This window comes from Rhinichthys klamathensis, unplaced genomic scaffold (assembly GCF_029890125.1).
Source record: "Rhinichthys klamathensis goyatoka isolate OS25496 unplaced genomic scaffold, OSU_Roscu_1.1 h1tg000005l_1, whole genome shotgun sequence".
Taxonomy (NCBI): Eukaryota; Metazoa; Chordata; class Actinopteri; order Cypriniformes; family Leuciscidae; genus Rhinichthys; species Rhinichthys klamathensis.
In genome coordinates, this window is record NW_026606558.1 from 884789 (window position 1) to 907060 (window position 22272).

General features: G+C 38.2%; 3 protein-coding genes and 6 non-coding genes across 11 annotated transcripts; 1 reads left to right on the forward strand and 8 right to left on the reverse strand.

The window, feature by feature from the left end:
• Positions 1–207: 207 nt before the first annotated feature.
• On the reverse strand, positions 208–3776 carry rpl4 (ribosomal protein L4). Its single transcript, XM_056254244.1, has 10 exons — positions 3657–3776; positions 2812–2983; positions 2524–2630; positions 1867–2005; positions 1623–1747; positions 1407–1536; positions 1065–1221; positions 738–821; positions 445–565; positions 208–370 (listed from the first exon to the last, which is right to left on the reverse strand). The coding sequence occupies exons 1-10, from the start codon at positions 3657–3659 to the stop codon at positions 275–277; spliced, it is 1134 nt and encodes a 377-aa protein (XP_056110219.1). The 5' UTR covers positions 3660–3776; the 3' UTR covers positions 208–274.
• LOC130089402 (small nucleolar RNA SNORD18) lies at positions 630–698 on the reverse strand. Its single transcript, XR_008807565.1, has one exon. It is a non-coding gene; the product is annotated as a small nucleolar RNA SNORD18 (small nucleolar RNA).
• Positions 948–1015, reverse strand: LOC130089414 (small nucleolar RNA SNORD18). The gene has a single exon (XR_008807568.1). It is a non-coding gene; the product is annotated as a small nucleolar RNA SNORD18 (small nucleolar RNA).
• On the reverse strand, positions 1288–1357 carry LOC130089394 (small nucleolar RNA SNORD18). The gene has a single exon (XR_008807564.1). It is a non-coding gene; the product is annotated as a small nucleolar RNA SNORD18 (small nucleolar RNA).
• Positions 2359–2458, reverse strand: LOC130089420 (small nucleolar RNA SNORD16). The gene has a single exon (XR_008807569.1). It is a non-coding gene; the product is annotated as a small nucleolar RNA SNORD16 (small nucleolar RNA).
• On the reverse strand, positions 2706–2772 carry LOC130089406 (small nucleolar RNA SNORD18). Its single transcript, XR_008807566.1, has one exon. It is a non-coding gene; the product is annotated as a small nucleolar RNA SNORD18 (small nucleolar RNA).
• On the reverse strand, positions 3056–3153 carry LOC130089426 (small nucleolar RNA SNORD16). The gene has a single exon (XR_008807570.1). It is a non-coding gene; the product is annotated as a small nucleolar RNA SNORD16 (small nucleolar RNA).
• A 472-nt stretch (positions 3777–4248) lies between the features above and the next one.
• On the forward strand, positions 4249–15883 carry zwilch (zwilch kinetochore protein). The gene is made up of 19 exons (XM_056254162.1): positions 4249–4352; positions 4502–4541; positions 4621–4710; positions 4808–4926; positions 5012–5202; positions 5317–5396; positions 5478–5633; positions 5739–5810; positions 5987–6080; positions 6265–6317; positions 8076–8178; positions 8266–8345; positions 8449–8605; positions 8761–8789; positions 8897–9033; positions 9257–9352; positions 10128–10243; positions 10379–10475; positions 15690–15883. Exons 1-18 carry the CDS (start codon positions 4303–4305, stop codon positions 10468–10470), a joined length of 1755 nt encoding a protein of 584 aa, XP_056110137.1. The 5' UTR covers positions 4249–4302; the 3' UTR covers positions 10471–10475; positions 15690–15883.
• Positions 11688–20900, reverse strand: lctlb (lactase-like b). 3 transcript variants are annotated; one of them, XR_008807379.1, is made up of 16 exons: positions 20755–20900; positions 20467–20656; positions 20131–20291; positions 19954–20041; positions 19756–19865; positions 18139–18267; positions 17953–18048; positions 17811–17865; positions 17575–17736; positions 17218–17489; positions 16905–17031; positions 16400–16599; positions 15549–15612; positions 15113–15195; positions 11956–12000; positions 11799–11814 (listed from the first exon to the last, which is right to left on the reverse strand). XR_008807379.1 is itself a non-coding variant. In XM_056254176.1 (15 exons), the coding sequence occupies exons 2-15, from the start codon at positions 20594–20596 to the stop codon at positions 11699–11701; spliced, it is 1755 nt and encodes a 584-aa protein (XP_056110151.1). In that variant the 5' UTR covers positions 20597–20656; positions 20755–20900; the 3' UTR covers positions 11688–11698. The 3 variants fall into 3 exon arrangements, 2 of the variants coding, with proteins under 2 accessions (XP_056110151.1, XP_056110160.1); XM_056254176.1 differs by lacking the exon at positions 15113–15195 and having other exon boundaries at positions 11688–11814; XM_056254185.1 differs by lacking the exons at positions 11956–12000; positions 15113–15195 and having other exon boundaries at positions 11688–11814.
• Positions 20901–22272: the final 1372 nt, after the last annotated feature.

Sequence of the window (22272 nt, forward strand, 5' to 3'; positions counted from 1 at the left end):
CTATCCCTGAAGTGGTTACATCATTTCATTGTTATATTTTGTGTTCTGCTTTATTTCAATATGGTGAATGTGCAGTCTTTAACTCACAAAGTGTGAGAAAAAAAAGTCATTTAACTTATATATTATAATAAGAGATTTATTTAACAAATGACAACTGATTGAATGTGGCAGTGCTTAAGTGGTATGCAGTGGATTAAAAAGGACAGATTTATCAATTTTCAACAGTTGTTTTATTTGAAAAGCATTTGTGAACTCCACAGTCTGTTTATGAGCCCTAAGCTTGAGCCGGAGCCGGAGCAACTGCAGGCTTCTGGGCCTTGGTCTTCTTCACAACCCTCTTCTTCTTGGGTTTCAGCATCTTGGCCTTGATCTGCACAGAGTTCAAAGGTTTAGAAATTGCTCAGCTAGTGATTAGACAAGAGACTTGGTCATGAGGGAACTTACATCAGGGTTGTGTTCCAGGATAGCACGGCGACGTGCAGTCTTGGCGTAGGGGTTGAGCTTCAACATCACTCTCAGGTTCTTCAGAGGGTTCTTCTTGAACACTCTGCGATTAATTTTGCGGCTGCAATAAAAAAAAAAAAAAGTTACTTCACTTGTACAGTAAGCCTTTGTGATTGAAAGCAAGATGGCTCAGAACTTCCAATACAATCAGTAGTCAGAAACACGGACCAGAAGTAGGAATCTCATCATTGCAATATGTTGGTAAAATGACAGTCAAAGTAACCAAAACTTACTTAGCAGGACGAAGTGCCTTCTGGACTTCCTCACTCTTGATGATTCTGTGCAGATCTGTGGTGTTCATTTTGTGCATGGGCAAGCTGGAACATGACAAGGCAGTAAGTCCACAAGCTTGTGTTCAATATCTACAAATAAATATATATATATATATATATACACACACATGTTGCGCATTTGAACAAGTGGGGATTCAGACCACCACATGTTGACTCAGAACTTATAATGTTATCATTGTGTTCAAAAACACGGACTAAGTACATGTTCATCACTGTTGTACAAAGCACAACCAGAAAAGGATAAGACAAAAGGTTAAGGGAACTCACTTGTAGTCAACTTTAAGGGAGGAAGCTTTGCGCCAAGTGCCATACAGGTTATCCAGCTTGCGGAAGGCACCCTCGGTCCAAATGCAAAAGCGTCCGATGTGTCCACCTGGAGCAAGCTTTAACAGGTCCAGTCTGCTCACGGACTGCAGTGTGACGCCTGAGAAAAGATACCCTTGTTGTTAATGATTTAAAACCATCTAGACACAAACAAAATTGTGTTCAATTAGTCAGAACTTCCACTAAGATCATATAATTCATAAACACGGACCTAGAAGTGGACCTCATCATGTATTAAGTGTGTTAATGAGAAGCAAATGTCAAATACAAGATCACTTTGCGTACCAGGGATGTTTCTGAAAGCTCGTGTCACACCGTTGTCTTCATTGTAGATGATGCATGGTCCTTTACGCTGGATACGCCTTCGGTTCCTCATCTTACCCTTACCGGCACGCATACGCTGAGAAGCATAAACCTGGAGACCAGAAATATGCATTAAAAATATTTAATTGTGGTAAACTGCAACATTTTCAGTCAATATCAATAGTTTGAGTAGCTCACCTTCTTGATGTCATTCCATGCCTTAAGTTTCTTCAAGAGAAGCACAGCTTCCTTAGTCTTCTTGTATCCTTCAACTTTATCATCAACGACAACTGGGACTTCAGGAATCTCCTCAATGCGGTGACCTGAAACATTTGAAAGGGGAAAACCAAATAGTTTTGATTTGACCCTTCTGCAAACTGAGGATTCTTTTGCACTGAATTGAGCAGAATGCTCAAGCATTATGAAGCACTTGTTCACTCACCTTTTGCCAAGACCAGGGCAGGCAGAGCAGAAGCAGCCAGGGCAGAGCAGATGGCGTAACGCTTCTGGTTAACATTGATCCTGCGGTGCCAACGGCGCCAGGTCTTTGTGGGGGCAAACATGCGGCCACCACGACACATCTACAGTGGAGTCAAGGGTCAACATTTCACACTAAACAACTGTTTACACCAAACGCATGTTCACACCAGAGCAAAATCGTTAACATCTTTCAGACCAACACAAACATTTGCATGTTGTCAAAAAAAAATAAAAAATAAAGAACAACACGCAGAAAACTGCAATGTACGATCTGCGCTTTTGGTCAAATGCCCAGACCAGCTGCTGTAACAATACTATGAAAGTCCTACAGAAAGTCACAGTACTTGGTGAATGTGCTTTTCTATAAGGCCACTTATTTACATGTTCATTCAGCCCATCTATCGCTTTTTTGTTGGTGTGAACAGACCTTAATAACTAAATATATATGTAAACTTGCTCAGACTCAGAATATTCGTCAACCTTCCACACCAGCATGAGACAGCAGGCAACTGTCGCTGTGCGTAGAGTCGGACGCAAATTACACCATCACAGCAAGGGTTGCTTACAATCAAAGATTCGACAAGTTCTTCCAAGTAAATAGCGAGTTAGTTCAGGATACATTTCCGAAAGCACCCTGTCCGGAGCGGTGGGTACCACCACCGCGCACACGGGGGATACGGGCCACGGCTCTTCCTGTGCCCCAGGATTCGGCGCTGGTCTGGTGACCTGAAATGACACATCTTTTGGAGTTATATTTGATCACATCATAACACAGTGAAATATGTCAAAAATAGACCAAGTCTCATCAGAACTTCCATCATAATCAGTTGTCAGAAACACGGACCGAAGTGGAATATCATCATTGAAGAAACGTTTTTTTAACTCTGTGGATTTACACAACACTCACCGGCCTGTTCGCTTACAGCATAGGGCTGGCGCTTGTTCTTGCGCATGTTGGTGTGCACAAAGTTCACAACATCAGGGCGGATGGGAGCCCTGAACACTGCAGGCATAACCACATTTTTGCCGGTTGTCTCCCCTTTCTCGGAGTAGACCGATACTAACGGTCGGGCGCAAGCCTAAAACAAAAAAGACGTATGAATAACTTCCATATATTTCCAGGTTTATTCATTAGTTTGAGCTTTTAATCTTGCTCAGTCTTAGTTTTCATCAACCTCCTGTGCCAGCATGAGACAGCAGGCTACTGTCACTGATCACAGAGTAGGACGCAAATTACACCATCATAGCAAGAGTACCATTTGTTAGGAAAAATAAAATAAACCAATAAATACAGTGATAAATGATGTGTTTTAAGTAATAGTTCAGTCTTTCAGACAAATTGTCGTTTTAAAGTGAACGATCCCTTTAATACTTGTCCATGCTACCCAAAATTAAAGCGTCTGCGCTCAAATAAAACTAGGCCACAACACGCAAATTGACGTTTCCAACAATGTTCTTACGTTGTCAACTTGGCTGTTAAATTCTACTTGGATCACAAACTGGAGTTCTATAAGAGAATAAATATGTGTTCTTTATAAGCACGTCTGAATATTGGAGTCAGCTGCCAAATCATGACTACTACACGTGTATACATGCCGCACTGGATCAAAATGGCTGCCGAGATTCGCTGTAATGCGAGCATAATAGCTAACGCCTAACATTTCACCCAAAAAACAACTCATCATGACCTACATGCACGCAAAACAATGAAATTAAGAATCTTTATTGAAAAAAGGCATTCATTGTGCTCACCATTATAGTAAGTTTTCACGGCACGCCAGGAACCACGCTCCTAACTCGATGGCGGCCACGGAAGAAAAGGAAGAATGAAGCACTACACAGGCACTTGCATATCCATCCGACTCACGTCACTTCCGCCCAAGTCAGTGGTTTCATTTTAGCCAATATCTTATTTTATTAATATTACCTAGATTTAATATAAAAATATATATTTTTTATAAAATCATTTTGAATAATTTATTATTTATTGACAATGAATTGCAATAAGATAACTGCGATAAAATAATAAACGTGGCAGTATATATTTCGGCACTATTTTTAAGTAGTGGAAGCTGGCGGATGGGTCATATGGAACTACTTTCAATAATTGTGTAAAATATTTATAAACGTTTGGATTTTTTTTAGTATTTAATATATTGCATTTAAGATGAAAAATAGTATTGAATTTTATTTTTTAAAAATCGTTTTGTTGTTGAAGATTCATTTTTAACAACAATAGGCGTGGCAAAAAGACGTCTGCGTGACTGCGTCTTAACCCCTGGTGACGTACATTTGGCGCGCTGTAATCAAATCGTTTTTCATCAAAAGTTTTTCATTCAAACGGGGAGCATTTTTTTTATCACATCTTTTATTTTACATTTGTTTTCAAACGAAGGGAATGGGATCCAAACTAGTTTCCGACGCAAACGCTTTTGTTAAATTTCTCAAGTGAGTAATTGTCGTTATATTTTCTACTGTGATTAAACTTGAATAACAGTTAACTTAACTGTCAGGTCTGTCATGTTTTACTACGTACAGTATATGTTATTTATGTAATTCACATGTTTAACTCATATTTCTTTCCTTGCCTGTTTTAGGTTATGTCAAGATGAAAGTAAAGACAACTGCACGTATATGGTAAAATTAATTTGGATGCATATGTATAGAGAAGATGCTCAGTCACTTGTGTTGAAAATAAGTTGTTTGTTTGTTTCAGGATGATATTTCAGTACTGCTGGTGGAGAAGGAAGAGCTTTTACACAGCATAATCAGTGGAAATCAGCCTGTCTTTGTCTGTGAGAAAGCAGTAAGTCAGTTTGTGATTGCCCCCTATATACACACATTATGTGCCATTCCTATTTAAAGTAAACATTACATAATTTGTAAACTTATTTTATCAAAAGCAACCAAAGTGTGAAGCAGCATCTACAGAAACTTCAGCTGACACCAGTGTTGTTGAAGAGATACTTTATAAAGTGGAACAAGATCTGGGGCCTCAGCCTCTCTCTGTCATGAAAGCAAGGTAAAAGAAGCGGCTTGTTGCAATATAGTATAATTTAAACTAGCATTGTGATTATGAATAATCATAACTCACTTTCTTCAACCAGGCAGCTGCTTTCGTGGTACACCATGGCTCATAACCCCAACATGCCCCAAGTGGAAGTCCCAGGCACTTTGCACCCTCTCTGGGTCCGTTGTGACAAGTCTGACCCATGTGCCAGTGCCTGGCTTGGAGTAGAAACTGTCTACAGTGGGAACAAAACCAGTGGTGTCAAACTGTATACAGTCTGCTGCAAAGGTAATAGCACTCATTACTCGTGTATTACGTTATGGATCCAATCCAGTAATTTTACCTATAAGATTATTCTTTGTAAAGAGAAAAAACCTTCTCTTATTTCCCAATTTCCTGCAGGTCCCGCAGGAGATGAAACCTCTTTCACCACATTGGATGAGCTTAAACAAGAGCATCAGAATAGACACCATCCTTCTACAGTAAAATAAAATATATTTTCTGTATAACTCCTATAGGTATTAGATATCTATTAAACCTAATTATCAGATTTTTTTTTCCAGGTGGCGACCAAAGGCTATGCACAGTTCAACATGTTTTGCTCCTTGAAAGAAGAAAGCATGATGTTTGAATCTCAAAGCAGTGTAATAGCGAGTCTGACATGGAATAATGTGGACAAAGTCTTGGAATGTCCTCCCTTGTCTTCTAAAGCAACTCTGGTCAGCACCTATGCCGCATTCATTTCCCTGTGACACTTTAGTCATTTAGTTTTGTTTATACTGTATATTGGGGTTCTTAGTTTTTTGTTTGGTTTGATATTACAGAATATCAAAGTCTCAGTTGGAGACATAAGAAGTCCATTGTATCAGACCCACAGAGAGATGGAGTTCCTTCTGGTAAGGAATTATTTTAATATTATTTATATACTATTATAGGGTTTATTTACATAGCCGAGTTGCAGTAGGTTTGTTATAGATGGAAAAAATTATTACTCTAATATATAAGTACTTACAATGTAATAATGATATCATTAAGCAATTTAATGTCATTATTTTTATTTTATTTTGAATAGGCTCTGGCAGAGGGTTTGAGAACAGGAGAAACTGAATGGTTGGAACCAATGGAGACTCAGTCTGCAGTGGACAGGACCAGAGCACTTATAGAGGGTAAATGCAGTGAGATTGATCTGTGTGATATGAATACCCAGCTGCAGTAAGAAGCAGCAAATAGATATGAATGCTGCTGATTTTCTCTGTCAGTTTTGGCTTTTTTTTATTTTTTATTTTTTTTATAGTGTGTGACGTTTGAGGGAGATGGATTATTATGTTTATTATGTTTTTTTTATTTTAGAACTTGAGAACCTTGCTCATGGAGTACCAGGACACACTGCCAAACTTTCTGAGGTAAATTGATAATATAATAATCAGGGGCGGATTTACCTCATATTGTGAGATAGGCTAAATTAATTTTCAGGCCCCCCCTGCATTTTTTTAAATAATTAAAAACAGTGTTGTCAAAGTTATGGCGTTATATATGATCATATATTGCATGTGTCATTATATTATTAACATTTGACCAAAATCAAGCTCAAATTAAGTTCTGAAGTTTTTGAGCAGTGAATGTCGCATTTTCATTAGAAAGGCCACATCTGAGAGGCAGTAAGTGCATCATCAACTTACAGGTTATGAAGTTAATTGTAGCTGTTGCTGTTTTTCTGTCATTTGGCCAAAATCTCATGTCATAAAAGATGAAGTGCTTCGCACAGGCTTTTTAAGAGTATTGGCTGTGACTCGACATCAAATGCTAGACCAAGACACTCTTCTCCGCTCCTCAAATACATAAAACATTAGCCTTTATATGTATGTATGTGTGTATATATATACTTTATTTACCTTTGCATTGCAAATAAGCAGAGACGGTCCAAAAATGTGTGTAGCACTTCATTCAAAATTGAGGTGGGGTGGAGTTATGAGTGTTTACTGACAATTTAAAGCTACAATATGTAATTCTTTTCGCCGTTAGGGGTCGCTAAACTCCTACAATAACAAAGGCGTAGGTTGATGACGCATAAGCGTAATTATGGAACTTGTCGTCAAGCTTATGGATCTAATAATGTTTATGGCTGAGTGAATACATTGATGTTTTTAACTTGACTGTGGTATGAAGCAGGTCATGATTGCTAATGAGAGACAGATATCAGCGCCACACGCTAGTCCCGCGGATATAAAGGAATAAGGACATTTAATTCTACCGAACTAACCCACAAGTGCTGAATTACTCACACAGGTCAGTTTATTTGACGAATTGAAATTGTGAGGTAACGCAGCGCTGTTTCACTTGGTCTACACTATCATATTAAGCTGCATTTGAGTGTGTTGAAAGTTTTAATCTTATTCTATGTGTTAGTTTGTTGGCTGTATGTGACTAGCAGTAATCTAGATCAACATTAGAATAACATACTGATCATATTCTAACATTTCATCATGTTGAGCTATATAACATTGTTTTGTTTTATGTACATTTGCTCACCTGTCTAATAAAGTACATGCAAGAGCGGTGTCTCTGTCAAGTCGAAGATAGCCGCGGATGTGGAGCTCTCGGCATCGCGAAAACGCCATGCCGATATTGATCCCGTCTGCTTGCCATGGTCTATAATGTTTGAACGAAACAACAACAGCGTGAGCGTGCTGCTAGACGTAACGCAGTTGTCCACATCTGTTGCCATGGTTACTATGGCAGTACAAGCGGAAACCAGGGATAACGCGGATATTTACGTCATTGACAGGCAGGGACGAGCCATTATTTAAAATTGGAGTTTCTCTGAAATTAAAAATATTTGGGAACTTTTGGGATATTGTAAGTACACAACTGCAGGAAATATATCACACTGTGATTTTTGGATATTTTATTACAAAAATCTTACATATTGTACCTTTAAGGATCAAATGGGTGACCAATTGTAATGATTTATGAAAAAAAAAACCCAAAATATGGAGATTCAAGGTTTCTACCCGACAGTTTCTACCCGATTATTGTTCAAAAATTCTCCTTTTGTGTTCCACTGAAGAAGGAAAGTCATATGTATCTTAACGACATCAGTGAGAAAATAATGACAGAATTTTTATTAATGGATGAACTATCCCTTTAATCTTTTGTAACAGAAACAGAAAGCTAAGACGGATGCTGCTGCAGTTTTCAGCTCGATGGTAATTGAGAGAGGAGACCTGGATTTTACTGAACAACTGTGGGAGAAGATGAGGAGGAGTAAATATTAGCATTGCAACATTTCACAAACACAGCAAAACAATTTCACTGTAACTAAATGAATTACAATTTTTTTTTCTCTCATAGGTGTAACTTCATATCAAGACATAACAGAATGCCTGAAAATTGTTGTCAAAGCAGTGAAACTTGGTAAAATCAAACCATGGGTGTGTGCAACTGCATTATGCATAAATGCATTAAAGATATTTTTTGGTTAAACATTGTGAATTTTTTAAAAATGGTATGTAATGAGTGTATTTTCCCCCTTAGATCCACAAAGACAGCAATAGCACTCTCAGTAAGTTGATCCTGCAGTCGTACCAGCAGCAGATAGACACCATGCCTCTCACTGGCCTCACACCTGCTAATATGCTGCTGGAGTTGGGCCTGGACAAGATCAGGAAAGACTTCATCAACTACCTTGTTGGTACACTAACTTTCAAATTTTAAATGTAGCTCTTTGGTTTATAGTTCACTTCATATGCTAATTAGCTACATAAGAAAGTTGTTAATTTTTAGATGCTCAAAAATACTTTGAGAAGCAGACTAAAAGACTTGATTCTGACTTTATTCTTTGTTTAGGAAAGGAACTTACAACTCTGAACTATTTGGTAGGAAACACGTTTTCTTTTTTTTTATTAATTTAAAAAAAAAGATTTTGGTCGATATTAATATTATGGTGCTGGAGTGGTTGATGTATTTTATCTCATATTTTCAGAGTTACTACCTGGACACTGATGTTGACCTGCAGGAGCAGGTGATACGAGTGAGGAAACTGCACCACCTGCTGGAGATCCTGGGCACCTGCAGTACTTTTCTCAGTCTTCCTCATGACCGCCTTTTCCTTTTCACTCAGTGAGCTTCCTGCCCTTTCCCTGAATTATATATTAATCAAATGGTGATTCAAAATGTACATAAGTAATATATCATTCCATTTTTCACAGGAAATTGTGGTTTATGATTTAGGATGCATCAGAGAACACTGCAGTGCATTGCAAGATATTTAAATAGAGAGAAAAATCTCATTTCAGTTGCTGGGTCTTGGTAAACGTGTTCTAACCATGATATTTGATGTCAGGTCCTGTTTGCAGTACTATAAAACATCCAACTATGACGAGGACCACGTCTTCCAGTTGCAAATTAAGCCTGCCCTCATTAGCTACTTTTATGAAAAGTGAGTTGATGCTGCATTTCTTATGAGCTGTCATATTGTCTCTGCATTACTTTCAGTGCTGGGGTGTAATTGATTATATGTAATACAGATTATGTAATCAGATTCCAAAAATGAAAAATCATTCAGAATACAGTTCCATTTTCATTGATTATATGATTACTTAATATTCACAAAATGGCAGTGAATTATTCAGAGTTCATTGAATCTTTTTAATCTTTTAAATTTACTTTCTCAAAAGTTTTATGGAATTGCACCAATTGCACACACAGACTGGCCACAAGTCAGGCGACTAATTACATGGAAACAGCATAAACAAATAAAATATTTAGTGTTTTATTTGAATTGTTTTTATGTTCAAATTATTTATTAATTATGATTTAATTATTAACTTTTAATACATTTCTGAACCTCGAGTTCCTTCCCAAACCCTAGTTAGAGAAACCCTGAAGTAATGTATTGTTTATTGCACTTCATGTTGTTGATAACAAAAAATGTAATCATTTTCTTTTTCTTTGATTTGAAAAGTATAATATTGTATCATATTGATTAAATATATAATGTTATATGAATAAGTGAGGTCAAAAGTAATCTAAAAGTAGTCAGATTATATTACATAAAATGTGTAATGAATCATCTAATTTATATTTGGTAATAGACTACAATTTGTAAGTAATCTGCCCAGCATTGATTACTTTGCCATTTGATGTAGGATGTACTGAACACTGTAATGACATTTAGAAGTGTGAATTCATGTTGGTTTATGTTATTCTCTCAGGGAGCAGCCATTCTCTTGGGGCATGGAGGTGTCCAGTGGACAGGGGTCTAAGGAAGTCAAGACAGCATTGTACCTCAGTGACAAGCCCCTAGTAGACCACATCTGTTTTGACTTAGGTGAAGTCACCGGCAGGGTTTTTATTATTATTTTTTATTAATTTTTTTTGCCAGTTTCATATCTTTTGTTTTTGAGTTTGTTGAAAACGAAAAGAAATATGACATTTAAACTAATCTTGTCACACATACATACAGATGTGCCCCTGGATGAGTCTGTCAATGGAGAGTGTGAGAAGATGTCTTACTACAGGGCCGTGGTGAGCTGTAGCCTCATCAGCTTCACTTAACACCGGTAAGACTCCATTTAATGGAAATGTACTCACAGAAAATGAAGTAGAAAAGAAATAAAGTTTGTATTCATTTATTTATTTTTTATTGCAGTAGTTTTAATTTGTCGCACTTATTGTGTACAATACTGTTCAAAAGTGTTTTTTTTAAATGTTTTTGAAAGAAGAGTCAAATGATCAGCAAGGCTGCATTTATTTGACAATACAGTGATAATGTGAAATATTGTTACAATTTAAAATAACTTTTTATTTAATATATTTTAAAACGTCATGGAAAAGCTGAATTTTCAGAAGCCATTACTCCAGCCTTCTGTCTTCTAATATGATCATTTGGTGCTCAAGAAACATTTCTTTTTATCATCACAGTTGAAAACAGACGTGCTGGTTAATATTTTTGCGGAAACGTGATACAATTTTTTTTGGATTCTCCGATGAATAGAAAGTTAAAAAAGAACAGCATTGATTTGAAATAGATATATTTTGTAACATTATTATACATGTATTTACTGACACTTTTGATTAATCATGCATCCTTGCTGAATAAAAATGATCAATTTCTTTCAAAACAATTTTTTTTTTAAAATCTGACCCCAAACTGTAGGAGGGTTGAACGAACGGTAGGGTTGAAGGCAACTGGTTTAGTCCACATAGAAATAATATCCAAAACTGAAAGACTATTTGCCTATATCATTTAGAGGTACACTATGTAACTTTTTGTTGTTGTTGTTCAAAATTAACTACATTTAAATAATGATTCAAAATCAATCCTTCCTCCAAAACATGTTTTTGTCTTACCCTGATTCACTAAAGTAAGCCTATTATAAATGTTTATATTTTAAACCTGTTGGGATGATTTTTGTGGTAAAATGTCTTGTCATATCCATAAATACAGAAAAGTCGCTCCAGCTACTTTGATGCGTGTGTGGTGTGGAACAAACGGAACAGAACAAACTGGAATCAAAGAACAAACAGTTTACAATTAGTCCATAACAATTAACCTTTTATGAGCAGTAGGATAACCATATTCATCCGCACAGTCCCGCAGAGTCGAAGCACAACCAAAACAATGTTTTTCTGCAAAATGCATGCAGTTTTGTTTTTGAACTGCTTGAGGGCCAAAAGTTATAGTGTACCTTTAAATTCAGCATAGTATCCTTAACCTCAGCGTACCTGCCTGCAAAGAGTATTAAATGAGAAACAGGGGCTGAATTCTTATAAAAAAAGTGAGCTAATTGCGTTTGCGCAGCAGGAACATGAGAAACACAGCGCTGATCAAAATGCAGAGGGTGCACACCGTGGGAACCACAACCTCAGTCACCATCTCCATGTGGCTGGTTAAAGGATCTGAAACATATACACACAAACATGTTTATCAGCCCAAACATGTTAGCACAGCCCAGTCTTCACATTGCTTTTGCATAACAGAGCACTCAAAGGGTTAATATAGTTCTCTTCTAGCTGTGCTGTTAGTGTGTGATGGCTTACCATGAATAAGTCTTAGAATATTGGCAGCTGTATTCCGCTGTTCCTCTAATGAAGAGAGAGAAATAATCTTAGGATGTCATCAGGGCACATTAACCCTTTGAGGGCCGCTGTGTAAGCTCACATTAAAGCAGCACAATTCAGTCAACTGGGTTATAAGAAAAGACGTCATCCACATCAAGCATCCTTGACATTTATTCGTTTATAAACCGGCTGTTTTTTTTTTTAAGATTATACATCACATACAGTATGAAGCATTTCAGTTTGAAATATGAATGAGCAAAGTTCAGATTAAAAAGATTTTGAAATCTCAATAATCAGATGATTTTTTTTTTGCTGATAATATATAAAAACCTCAGCAAAACAAGCTAAAGCAGCAGTGAGTTCATCAACATTTATGTTCCATATAGTCCACAATTGGCTCCTGATGAAAACTTGTGCAACAGTCAGGTTCCGCACGTAAAAATCCTATTAATTTTCTCCATATAGTAACTGATTTTTCCGATAACCTTTAAAGACAGACCTATTGTGAGCTACGAGATTATTAATTGATGGTGTATAATGTTATATGTTTTTGTCTGAGTCATCAGCCCACATTATTTCAACTTATTTCTTTAACAAATCACTTTTAACAGCGTAATTCATGGTGAAAAAATATATTACTCTGGATTCTGTGGAAAAAAAACTTCACCAATCATAGAATTGAAACAAAATAATAGCGTCAGTCTCCCAATGCTTTATTAGGTACACCTTGCTAGTATCGGGTTGGACCCCCTTTGCCTTTAGAACTGCCTTAATTCTTCATGGCACAGATTCAACAAGGTTCTAGAAACATTCCTCAGAGATTTTGGTCCATATTGACATGAGCATCACACAGTTGCTGCAGATTTGTCGGCTCCACATCCATGATGTGAATTTCTCGTTCCACCACATCCCAAAGCTGCTCTATTGGATTGAGATCTAGTGACTGTGGAAGCCATTTGAGTACAGTGAACTCATTTCAAAGTTCAAGAAACCAGTTTAAGATGATCTGAGCTTTGTGACATGTCACATTATCCAGCTGGAAGTAGCCATCAGAAGATGGAGACACCGTGGTCATAAAGGGATGGACATGGACAGCAACAATAATCAAGTAGACTGTGGCGTTTAAATGATGTTCAGTTGGTACTAAGGGACCCAAAGTGAGCCAAGAAATGATCCTTCTCACCATTACACCACCAGCAGCCTGAACCATTGATACAAGGCAGGATGGATCCATGCTTTCATGTTGTCGCCAGATTCTGATTCTCTCATCTGAATGTCAGAGCAGAAGTCAATACTCATCAGACCCCGCAATGTTTTTCCAATCTTCTATTATCCAATTTACGGGGCTGCAGTGGCTCAGTGGTTCATGTAGGTTGTCTACAAACCGGAAGGTTGGTGGTTCAATCCCCGGTTCCACCTGACCAAGTGTTGAGGTGTCCATGAGCAAGACACCTAACCCCACCTGCTCCCGACGAGCTGGATGGCCTTGCATGGCAGACACCGCCGTCGGTGTATGAATGAGTGTATGAATGAGTGAGTGAATGGGTGAATGTAAGGCAATATGTAAAGCGCTTTGTTGGCCATTGGGTCTGTGAAAGCGCTATATAAATGCAGTCCATTTACCATTTACCAATTTTGGTGAGGCTGTGCATTGGGTGAGCCTCAGTTTCCTGTTCTTATTTGACAGGATTGGCATCCAGTGTGTTGTTCTGCTGCTGTAGCCCATTTGCTTCAAGGTTTGGTGTGTTGCGGGTTCAGAGATGCTCTTCTGCAGACCTCGGTTGTTACGAGTGATTATTTGAGTTAGGCCGTGTGTCCACCATAGCGTTTTTCCACAGGCCTGGCGTATGTTTTCAATTGTTTTCAATGGGAGCGCCGCATTTTTAGAACGCCATGAGCGTAACGAGGCGCTGGAGGTTTTTTTCATGCTGAAGCGCTGAGAGCTCGGCGTTTTTACTGGTCGCCGAGAGTTGAAAAATGTTCAACTTTGGATAAAACGCAGCGCTCATCACTGTCACTTTTACCCAGCCGTCCAATCACAGTGGAGGAGGGGCGGGACTAATACCACACCGACCAACTGTCACAACATTCTTTCTGTACAACGACATCAACCAGCAGAGCTAAACGAACAAAATGGATGAAAAATAAATTTTCAGTATGAAACTAATTATCTGCGAAATCAGTTACAAGTAAACTGTGCTGCGGATATTCTGTATCATAGCAACGAAACGTCTCAACGGAAAAAACGCTGTGCTGCCAAAACGCTCTCAAGTGCCCACAGCTAGGCGTTTTCAGCAGAGAAAAACGCTTTGGTGGACACACGGCCTTAGTGTTGCTTCTCTATCAGCTCGAACCAGTCTGGTCATTCTCCTCTGACCTCTGGTATCAACATGGCATTTTCGCCCACAGAACTGCCGCTCACTGAATATTTTCTCTTTTTCGGCCCATTCTCTGTAAATCCTAGAGATGGTTGTGTGTGAAAATCCCAGTAGATCAGCAGTTTCTAAAATACTCAGACCAGCCCGTCTGGCACTAACAACCATGCCACATTCAAAGTCACTTAAATCACTTTTCTTCCCCATTCTGATGCTTAGTTTGAACTCTTGCTGCCATGTGATTGGCTGAATAGATATTTGCGTCAACAAGCAGTTGAACAGGTGTACCTAATAAAGTGTATTAACTACTGCATATTTTGCAAAAAACGTAAAATATGGTTTCTACATACATAATCAACATTTCTTTGTTGTTAAAAGCCGTTAAGACTTGTGCCTTTTGTCTTTTGGTCTTCTCTTTCAAATACTTTTTTTGTTTCAAATCAAATTTGTGATTTACCTCATTGCTGGTTGGTTTGGTCGATGACTTATAATAATGAAAAAAGGTTTCTCAGTGCACTACTCCTTTAATGTTCATGTACTTCAATAGCTGATCTGGCTTTTTCTATATGTTGGCATTTAATTAAGATATAGCCTCTGAAGATTTAAGATATTTCAGCTTCTTAAGATTAGAGCAGGCCAGAACTGGAGTTGCTTAATGTTCTTTTTATCCAACTACACCACAAAATCATTTTGAGTTTTTTTTAACGACATTGTCGGAAGTTTGCCAAGCCAAAAAGCAAAGAAAGAAGTTTTTTCTTTACCCTAGTGTCTAAACTTCATCATGCACTGGCCAAACCTTTGGCATCTCTGCATGATCTTTATTTTCCTTGGATTTTTCATCTAGCTGGAGGGGCAAACAAAGAAAAATCCTGTTAGAGGTTTCAGCTCAGTCTCTGTTTCAGACCTCCCCAAAAGCCTTTGTCGATCCATTCTCATGGTAAGCATACCGGGTCCCTATGGACACTAGCGGCTAAGTAGAAACCTTGTCAAACCACAAATGAGGTTAGCATAATAAAACAGTGGAGATCCAGATGAAGACAAGGAATGTTCTCATGCACTGTTCAAGGGGAATTTGTACCCATTGAATTTGTTCTTGATTAAAGGCTACACGATTATTCCTTTTAGCCTGTGGTCAACAAATGGAATTTTTCCTTGTTTGCCCTGGTTCAACTAAGTTAGAATCAATGATCCACTGACCTGCAGCCAGGAGCTGATTGCTGGTGGAGCAAGTCTCGGTAGCTTTCCTCTTCCAGTTCTCAACCTGCCGATGATGATGATGATGATGATGATTCAGAGCATATGGTCATTGTCTCATTTAGTCATACTGTTTTCTTACAGATGGAGGTTTGCACAGATGGACACTCCTTTCAAGATTCTATTCTGATTCTTCTACTCTAATCTGTCCTTTAATGTGGTATTTAACGTGGCTGTTTAATTTGGTTAATTACACCACCTTTAATACATAATTTTATATAAAATTGTTTATATAATCTGTTGTTTTGTATCATCTGAAAATAAACATTTGGAACATGTCCAAGGCAATGAGTTGGAGTTTGTTCAATAAACAGGAAAATAATTAGAAAAAAACATTTATATGGTAATTACATTCTAATCTTGGGAGTTCTCCAACAATGAGGTTGTTGCCTTATTCCTCCTAAACAGCTATTTAATTGGAAAACGTTCTCTGCAAACATTTCATCGACTCTAAATAGCATGTTTCAGTACCAAAACAGATGCTCTAATCCAAAATGTTAGTACAAGATGGCAGTCAAACAATCTGGAGCAGAATCAGTTCATTTAAAATGTTAATTAGCACTTTCCTTAAAAATAACTTTTATTATTCAAATGTGAGTGTGTGGTATAACAATTTTTCGTGTGTTTATGATTTAACGAGTGTTCTTGTAATGTATAAAACTGATATTTAATGTTAAAAGCCAAAACATAAAAAGAAGAAATTGCAACTTTTATATGCCTTCATAACTAGGTAATTATAACCTCCATTCTTTTCTATTTAACACATAATGAACAGATGAAATATTAGATGTTACCTCTCTTTGATTGGGAAATCCATTAGAATTAATGACGCGTTTGTAGAACTGAACAGAGGCTTTGGGGTAGCGAGGTTTATTTTTGTTCTTGAAGTCTACGTAGTACAGGCCGAACCTCTCTGAGTAGCCCTCATCCCACTCAAACTTGTCTAGCAGGGACCAGGCGGTGTAGCCCTTCACATTTACTCCATCCCTGATAGCTGCAGGATAACAATAAATAAGATATAATGATAATTCTGTTCACATTTACTCACCATCATGTTGTTGCAACACAAAAAAATAAATTTTGAAAAATGTCAAATGTTTGAAAAAAATTTTGTTTTGTTCATACAATGTAAGTCAGTGGGGTCCAATATTGTTTTGAACCCCATTGACGTTCATTATATGGAGAAAAACAGTATATATGAGTATATACTTTTGTGTTCAGAAAGAAAGCCATACTGGTTTGGAACAACATGAAGGCAAGTAACTGATGAGGAAGTTCATCCATTCATTGATTAGTTACCTTTGAGCATCTCATTGATGTAATCCTTGTAATACTGAATCCTCCAGTCATCACACAGTTCTGTGCACATCATCTTTTCTGAGACCCCGTTCTCAGTGATGAAGATCATGGGGTTCCCATATTGAGTCTTAAGTCAAAGAGCATAAGTCAAGAGTTTAAAGACCTGATTATATTTGATCTTATCATACATATACAAATTTCCTTGTAGTATTCTTGACATGATACTGTCACAAAGACATTAGTAATAAAGAAATATTTATGATTGAAACAAGATCAAGATTCATCATGGCTTTTAAAGACTGCCTTTGTGCACCTTTATAAAGTTGAGCAGACGGCGAAAGCCCCAAGGAACCGAGTAAAGCCACTCTGAACCAGGATCAGGCCAACGTGGGTCGACCAGCTCCGCTATATCCCGATCTGAGAAGTAGGTGCCATGTTTGAAAGGGAAGCTCTTTTGGGTGACGTAGCGTGTCGTGAAGTGTCCCACGCCTAGGAAGTCACAGGTGCCTTTGATGTAACTCTTCTCCTGAGAGGAAAAGGAGGGAAGGCGAGACGTTCTCAAGCCCTGCTGTGTGCTTTTCCTCCCTTGGATACAAAACTGGCATTAATATGCTGAATTTTGCCATTCTTGACCTCACATATTCAACCAACATCTACTTTGCAACAGTACCTATGAAATCCTTCATCACTTGAGGATAATCTCCATGGAAGATGGGTGTAGCAAACCAGCCTATGTAAAACTGCACATATCTCTCAGCAGCCTCAATGTCCTTCTGGTTAGTGATGTCCACAGGCTCTCCCCAGTCCCCATACAGTGAAATACCCACCATACCTAGAGAAGAAAGCAGCCACAGGGGTCAGAGGGTGTCATTTTTGATAAACTAGCAGACATTTGTAAGCTCTTACCTCTTTGTTTGCTTCGCCACTGAGAATCGTAAGTGTGCCACACCTTAGCATGTGCCTGTTATAAAACCAACACAAACAGTATTGCATATGTCTCCATTTTGAAATACTATGGTGCAATATTCTGCCAAGGGAATGATGTTACCTTAATGATGTGGTGAGCTGCTCTGTAGGCCCCCATGCCCCCGAGCTTCAGTCCTGGAGCATGTTCTCCAGTTTCATATCCTTCCACCGCCACTGACTGACACACATTGAGCACATTAATAAGCATATCCTTTACACATTTATTTAATTTGCTGGCATTAAGTAAAGATGTGTAGAGTGAGCATACCCATGGGTTATTAAAAGTTATCCAGTATTTCACACGGTCCCCATATCGTTCAAAGCAAAGGTTGGCAAAATCATTGAAATAATGAATCATGCTGATGTTCTGCCATCCACCATATTTCTCTTGCAAAACCTGTCCAAATGTACAGACATGATGATAAATGATAAAACTTTCCAAAAGGGTTACAGAGCAATCTATTACATCGGGCAATGCAGTGGATAGGTTACATTTAATTCATTAAATGTGTATATTTTTACTTGCCAAAACTTGACAGATATCGTTGAAAGATCTGTCAAAAATTAATCAAATTGACTCCTGATGAACTGACTGTAGGTTAAATGCTGTATTGACGTTTCGCAAATGAAAACATGGATGTCAGGACAGACGAGAACAGTAAGGTGTGGTCACATACATTAGTGAAATTTCTGTGCTTTTCAAGGGCAAAAAAGGTCCTTTAGACTGAGCATGTAATGATGTCACCCTCTTCTTAAATTCTTGTTTTTGTAGTTTTCACAGAGACTGTAACAGTATAGTTTTCCAAAAACTTGCACTTTGAATCACATATTAAAAAGTTTGCCTTGTCCTATAAATGAATGGCCAAAACGCATAAAAGGTTTTCAGTTTTTAGTTGAAAATGATGCCGTGAAAATGGTCCCTAAGCCACTTTTTACACCAAGCAGCTTTTTGGTCAATGTGGGGAATCCGTGACCAACTTTGCATTCGCGCTCATGTGGAACTCCCGATCGCACTGATTCGCCCACGAAATTTAATTGAGAAACGGTAAATGTGAGCATATCTTAAAACGTAAATTTATGTTTACACAACAATGATGTACTAAAAAAGGAAAAGTTTTTCCTTTGAGTTTTTCACCTACAGACGACAACGTTGTCAAAACGATCCTGTTCACACGGATCCGCGAAAACGACTAAAAATGCTGTATTATATTGCCAGGCCAGTAGTTGGCGATGTCACTCTGTAAAGAACAGAGAGTGAACATGTAATACACATGAGCATGACGTCACCGTTTTCACAAATTCATAGTTTACACAGAGACTATAACTTGTAAGTACTTGCACTTTGAATCCAGTTGAATTTTCAGGCCCCCAAAACAGTTGTTGCGTAAATGAAAGGCCACAATGCATAAAAAGTTTTCCGGTTTTAGTTGGTTTACACCTCAATTTCTGAGAAGATTTTGCGGGCAAAAAAAGGTCAATTTTGTAGCGAGGATTGAAGGAAGTCAATGTCAAACAAAGTTTCTAAACACAAGTGAAATAGACTTTTTTTGTCCTCACGTAAAACTCCCAATCGCGCAGATTCCTTGATTTCGGCCACGAAATTTGCCATCACGTCAAATTTTACAACATGTTTTCTGGGGTTTTTGTAACCAGGCATTATTATTATTAGGCATTGAAATATTAGTATTCAATGGCCCGTCAGCCGAACATTTAATAAAGTCAAAGTACTATAGAGCCCATTGAACAGGAGGTACATGCCTCGTTTTTATTTGCAAAAAAATTAAATATGCCGTTTAAGATCTATTCATTAAAAGAGAGGTTAAAGAAATCATACCATATGATATTAAGCACAATGTTAATAATGGATATATGCAGGAGTACACACCTGTGGCAGGTCCCAATGATACAGGGTCACAATGGGAGTGATACTATTTTCAAGCAGCTCATTAATAAGAACATCATAATACTTCAGGCCTTTCTCATTCACATGGTCAGCTGTAAACACACAAAAGTGGAAGTCAAATTTAATGGGAATTTATTCACATCAAATGTCCTACCTGGAGGCAGCAGTACAGATACTTACACTTGATACCAGTTGGCATGATCCTGGGCCAGGAGATGGAGAACCGATAATGATTCAGATTCAGCTCTTTCATCAACAAAATGTCATCCTATACAAGAAAATGAAGCAAAAAGTTGTTGCATTTCACAGCTGGGACATTTCGTAGTGAATCAGCATGACAAGAAGCAACATGGGCACCTTGATTTTGTAGTATCCATCACACGAAGAGTCTCCAGTATCATTCAAGAACGTCTTTCCCTTCTTATGAGTGAACACATCCCAGATGCTCAGTCCTTTCCCATCTTTGTCCCAGGCTCCTTCTGTCTGATAGGCTGAACCGCCGGCTCCCCACGAAAATCCTGACAAATGAAGCAAAACAGTGAGGAACACGTCTTAAACATTCTTTCACATGGAGTCTTATTAGTCATTTTACTTCTTTAACTTTTATTATTGACATCCACGCAAATCTGTTGATTTCCCAAGAGCCTTTGTGGCTGAGGAAAAGGGATCCGTACGGTATTGGTAGGATCATACCATTTGGAAAAGTGCCATAATAGAAGGAGTCGTGGTTGTTCGCTGACCAGTCGAAGTCCTCAGCCGCAGACAGACACAACACCAGCACAAGCACATGACACACTCGTCCAACACGGTGTGACAGCATCATATTCCAGCGCTCAGCGACTCTCTTCAGCACCACACTCTCCTGATCTGAGAGGTAGTTACCCTTTCACAAGACATGATTCAATGAATCACTATGACTGGAAACAACGTCTTTTGCCTAGTAATCAATTGTCAAACCTCATACTGTTGATTTAAACATACCTCTCACAGAATCTGCATTGATCCCTGATGGAAATGCCTTTAAAATCGATGAGAACTATCCTGGGGTTTGAAAGTTGACGTACAAAATCTGTTACTGTTCAGCCTGGGTGGCAAAGCACTGTGCTGGACTAAAGGTGGTCCCATGACCTCAATGTAGACCCATAAGCCTTCCTATTGAGGGTCAATGGACTGTGATCACATTTTGCAACGGTGGACAGATCTCTTATAAACGAGGGTTTCACTCTGTAAGCAAAGTTAATGTTGGAGAGGCTGACACTCTTGTGTTTACTATAACAATGACAGCATATGGTGGGATAAATTGACCCAAAATATTACACAGCAGGTATCTAGGATCTTATTCTTACTCCAATATTATTATTATTATTCTATAACCCGAAAGTGAAAACTGTCACATCATTTACTCAACCTCATGCCGTTCCAAACCCGTAAGACTTTCGTTCATCTTCTGAACACAAGTGAAGATCTTTTTGATGAAATCTGAGAGCTTTCTGTCCCTCCATTGGCAGCTACACAACTGAGAATTTGACACTTCAAAAAGTGCATAAAGAGATCGTAAAACTAATCCATATGAATTGAGCTGTTTAGGCCAAATTTTCTGAAGAGACTTGACCACTTTATACGATGAACAGATTGAATTTTGGCTTTTATTCACATATAAACATTGATCACTGAACATGAACAGAAGCTCAACCGAACCTGCTTGACGCGCGAGAACGAACGTCTTGCTGAAGCTTATGTGCTGCGTCACACACGAGAATGAACCTCATTGGTTCTCGCATGTCAAGCGAACATGCTTAAAGGGATACTCCACCCGAAAATGAAAATTCTGTCATCATTTACTCACCCTCAAGTTGTTGCAAACCTGTATGAGTTTCTTTCTTCAGCTGAACACAAAGGAAGATATTTTGAAGAACGATTGTACCCAAACGGTTGTTTGGCACCATTGACTTGCCAAAGTTCCAATCGTTCTTCAAAATATCTTCCTTTGTGTTCAGCAGAAGAAAGAAACTCATACAGGTTTGCAACAACTCGAGGGGGAGTAAATGATGACAGAATTTTCATTTTTGGGTGGAGTATCCCTTTAAGCTTCCGTTTACCACATCTGATGTGCGAGTTGATAAATGTTTATATGTGAATAAAAGCCTAAATTCAATCTGTTCATCATATAAAGCAATCTAATCTCTACTAAACTGCTCAATTCATATGGATTACTTTTACGATCTCTTTATGAACTTTTTGAAGCATCAAAGCGGTAGTTGTGTAGCTGTCAATGGAAAGACCGAAAGCTTAGATTTCATCAAAAAGATCTTCATTTGTGTTCTGAAGATGAACGAAAGTCTTGGGGGTTTGGAACGACATGAGGGTCAGAATTTTCTTTTTTGGGTGAACTATCCCTTTAACTTTTATTTTCCATTGAAAAATTGTGCCATCATCTGTAAGTAGCCGATTTATATATTTGTGGCATCATTTTTCTCCAGAGCTGCCCTCGCTCTTTTT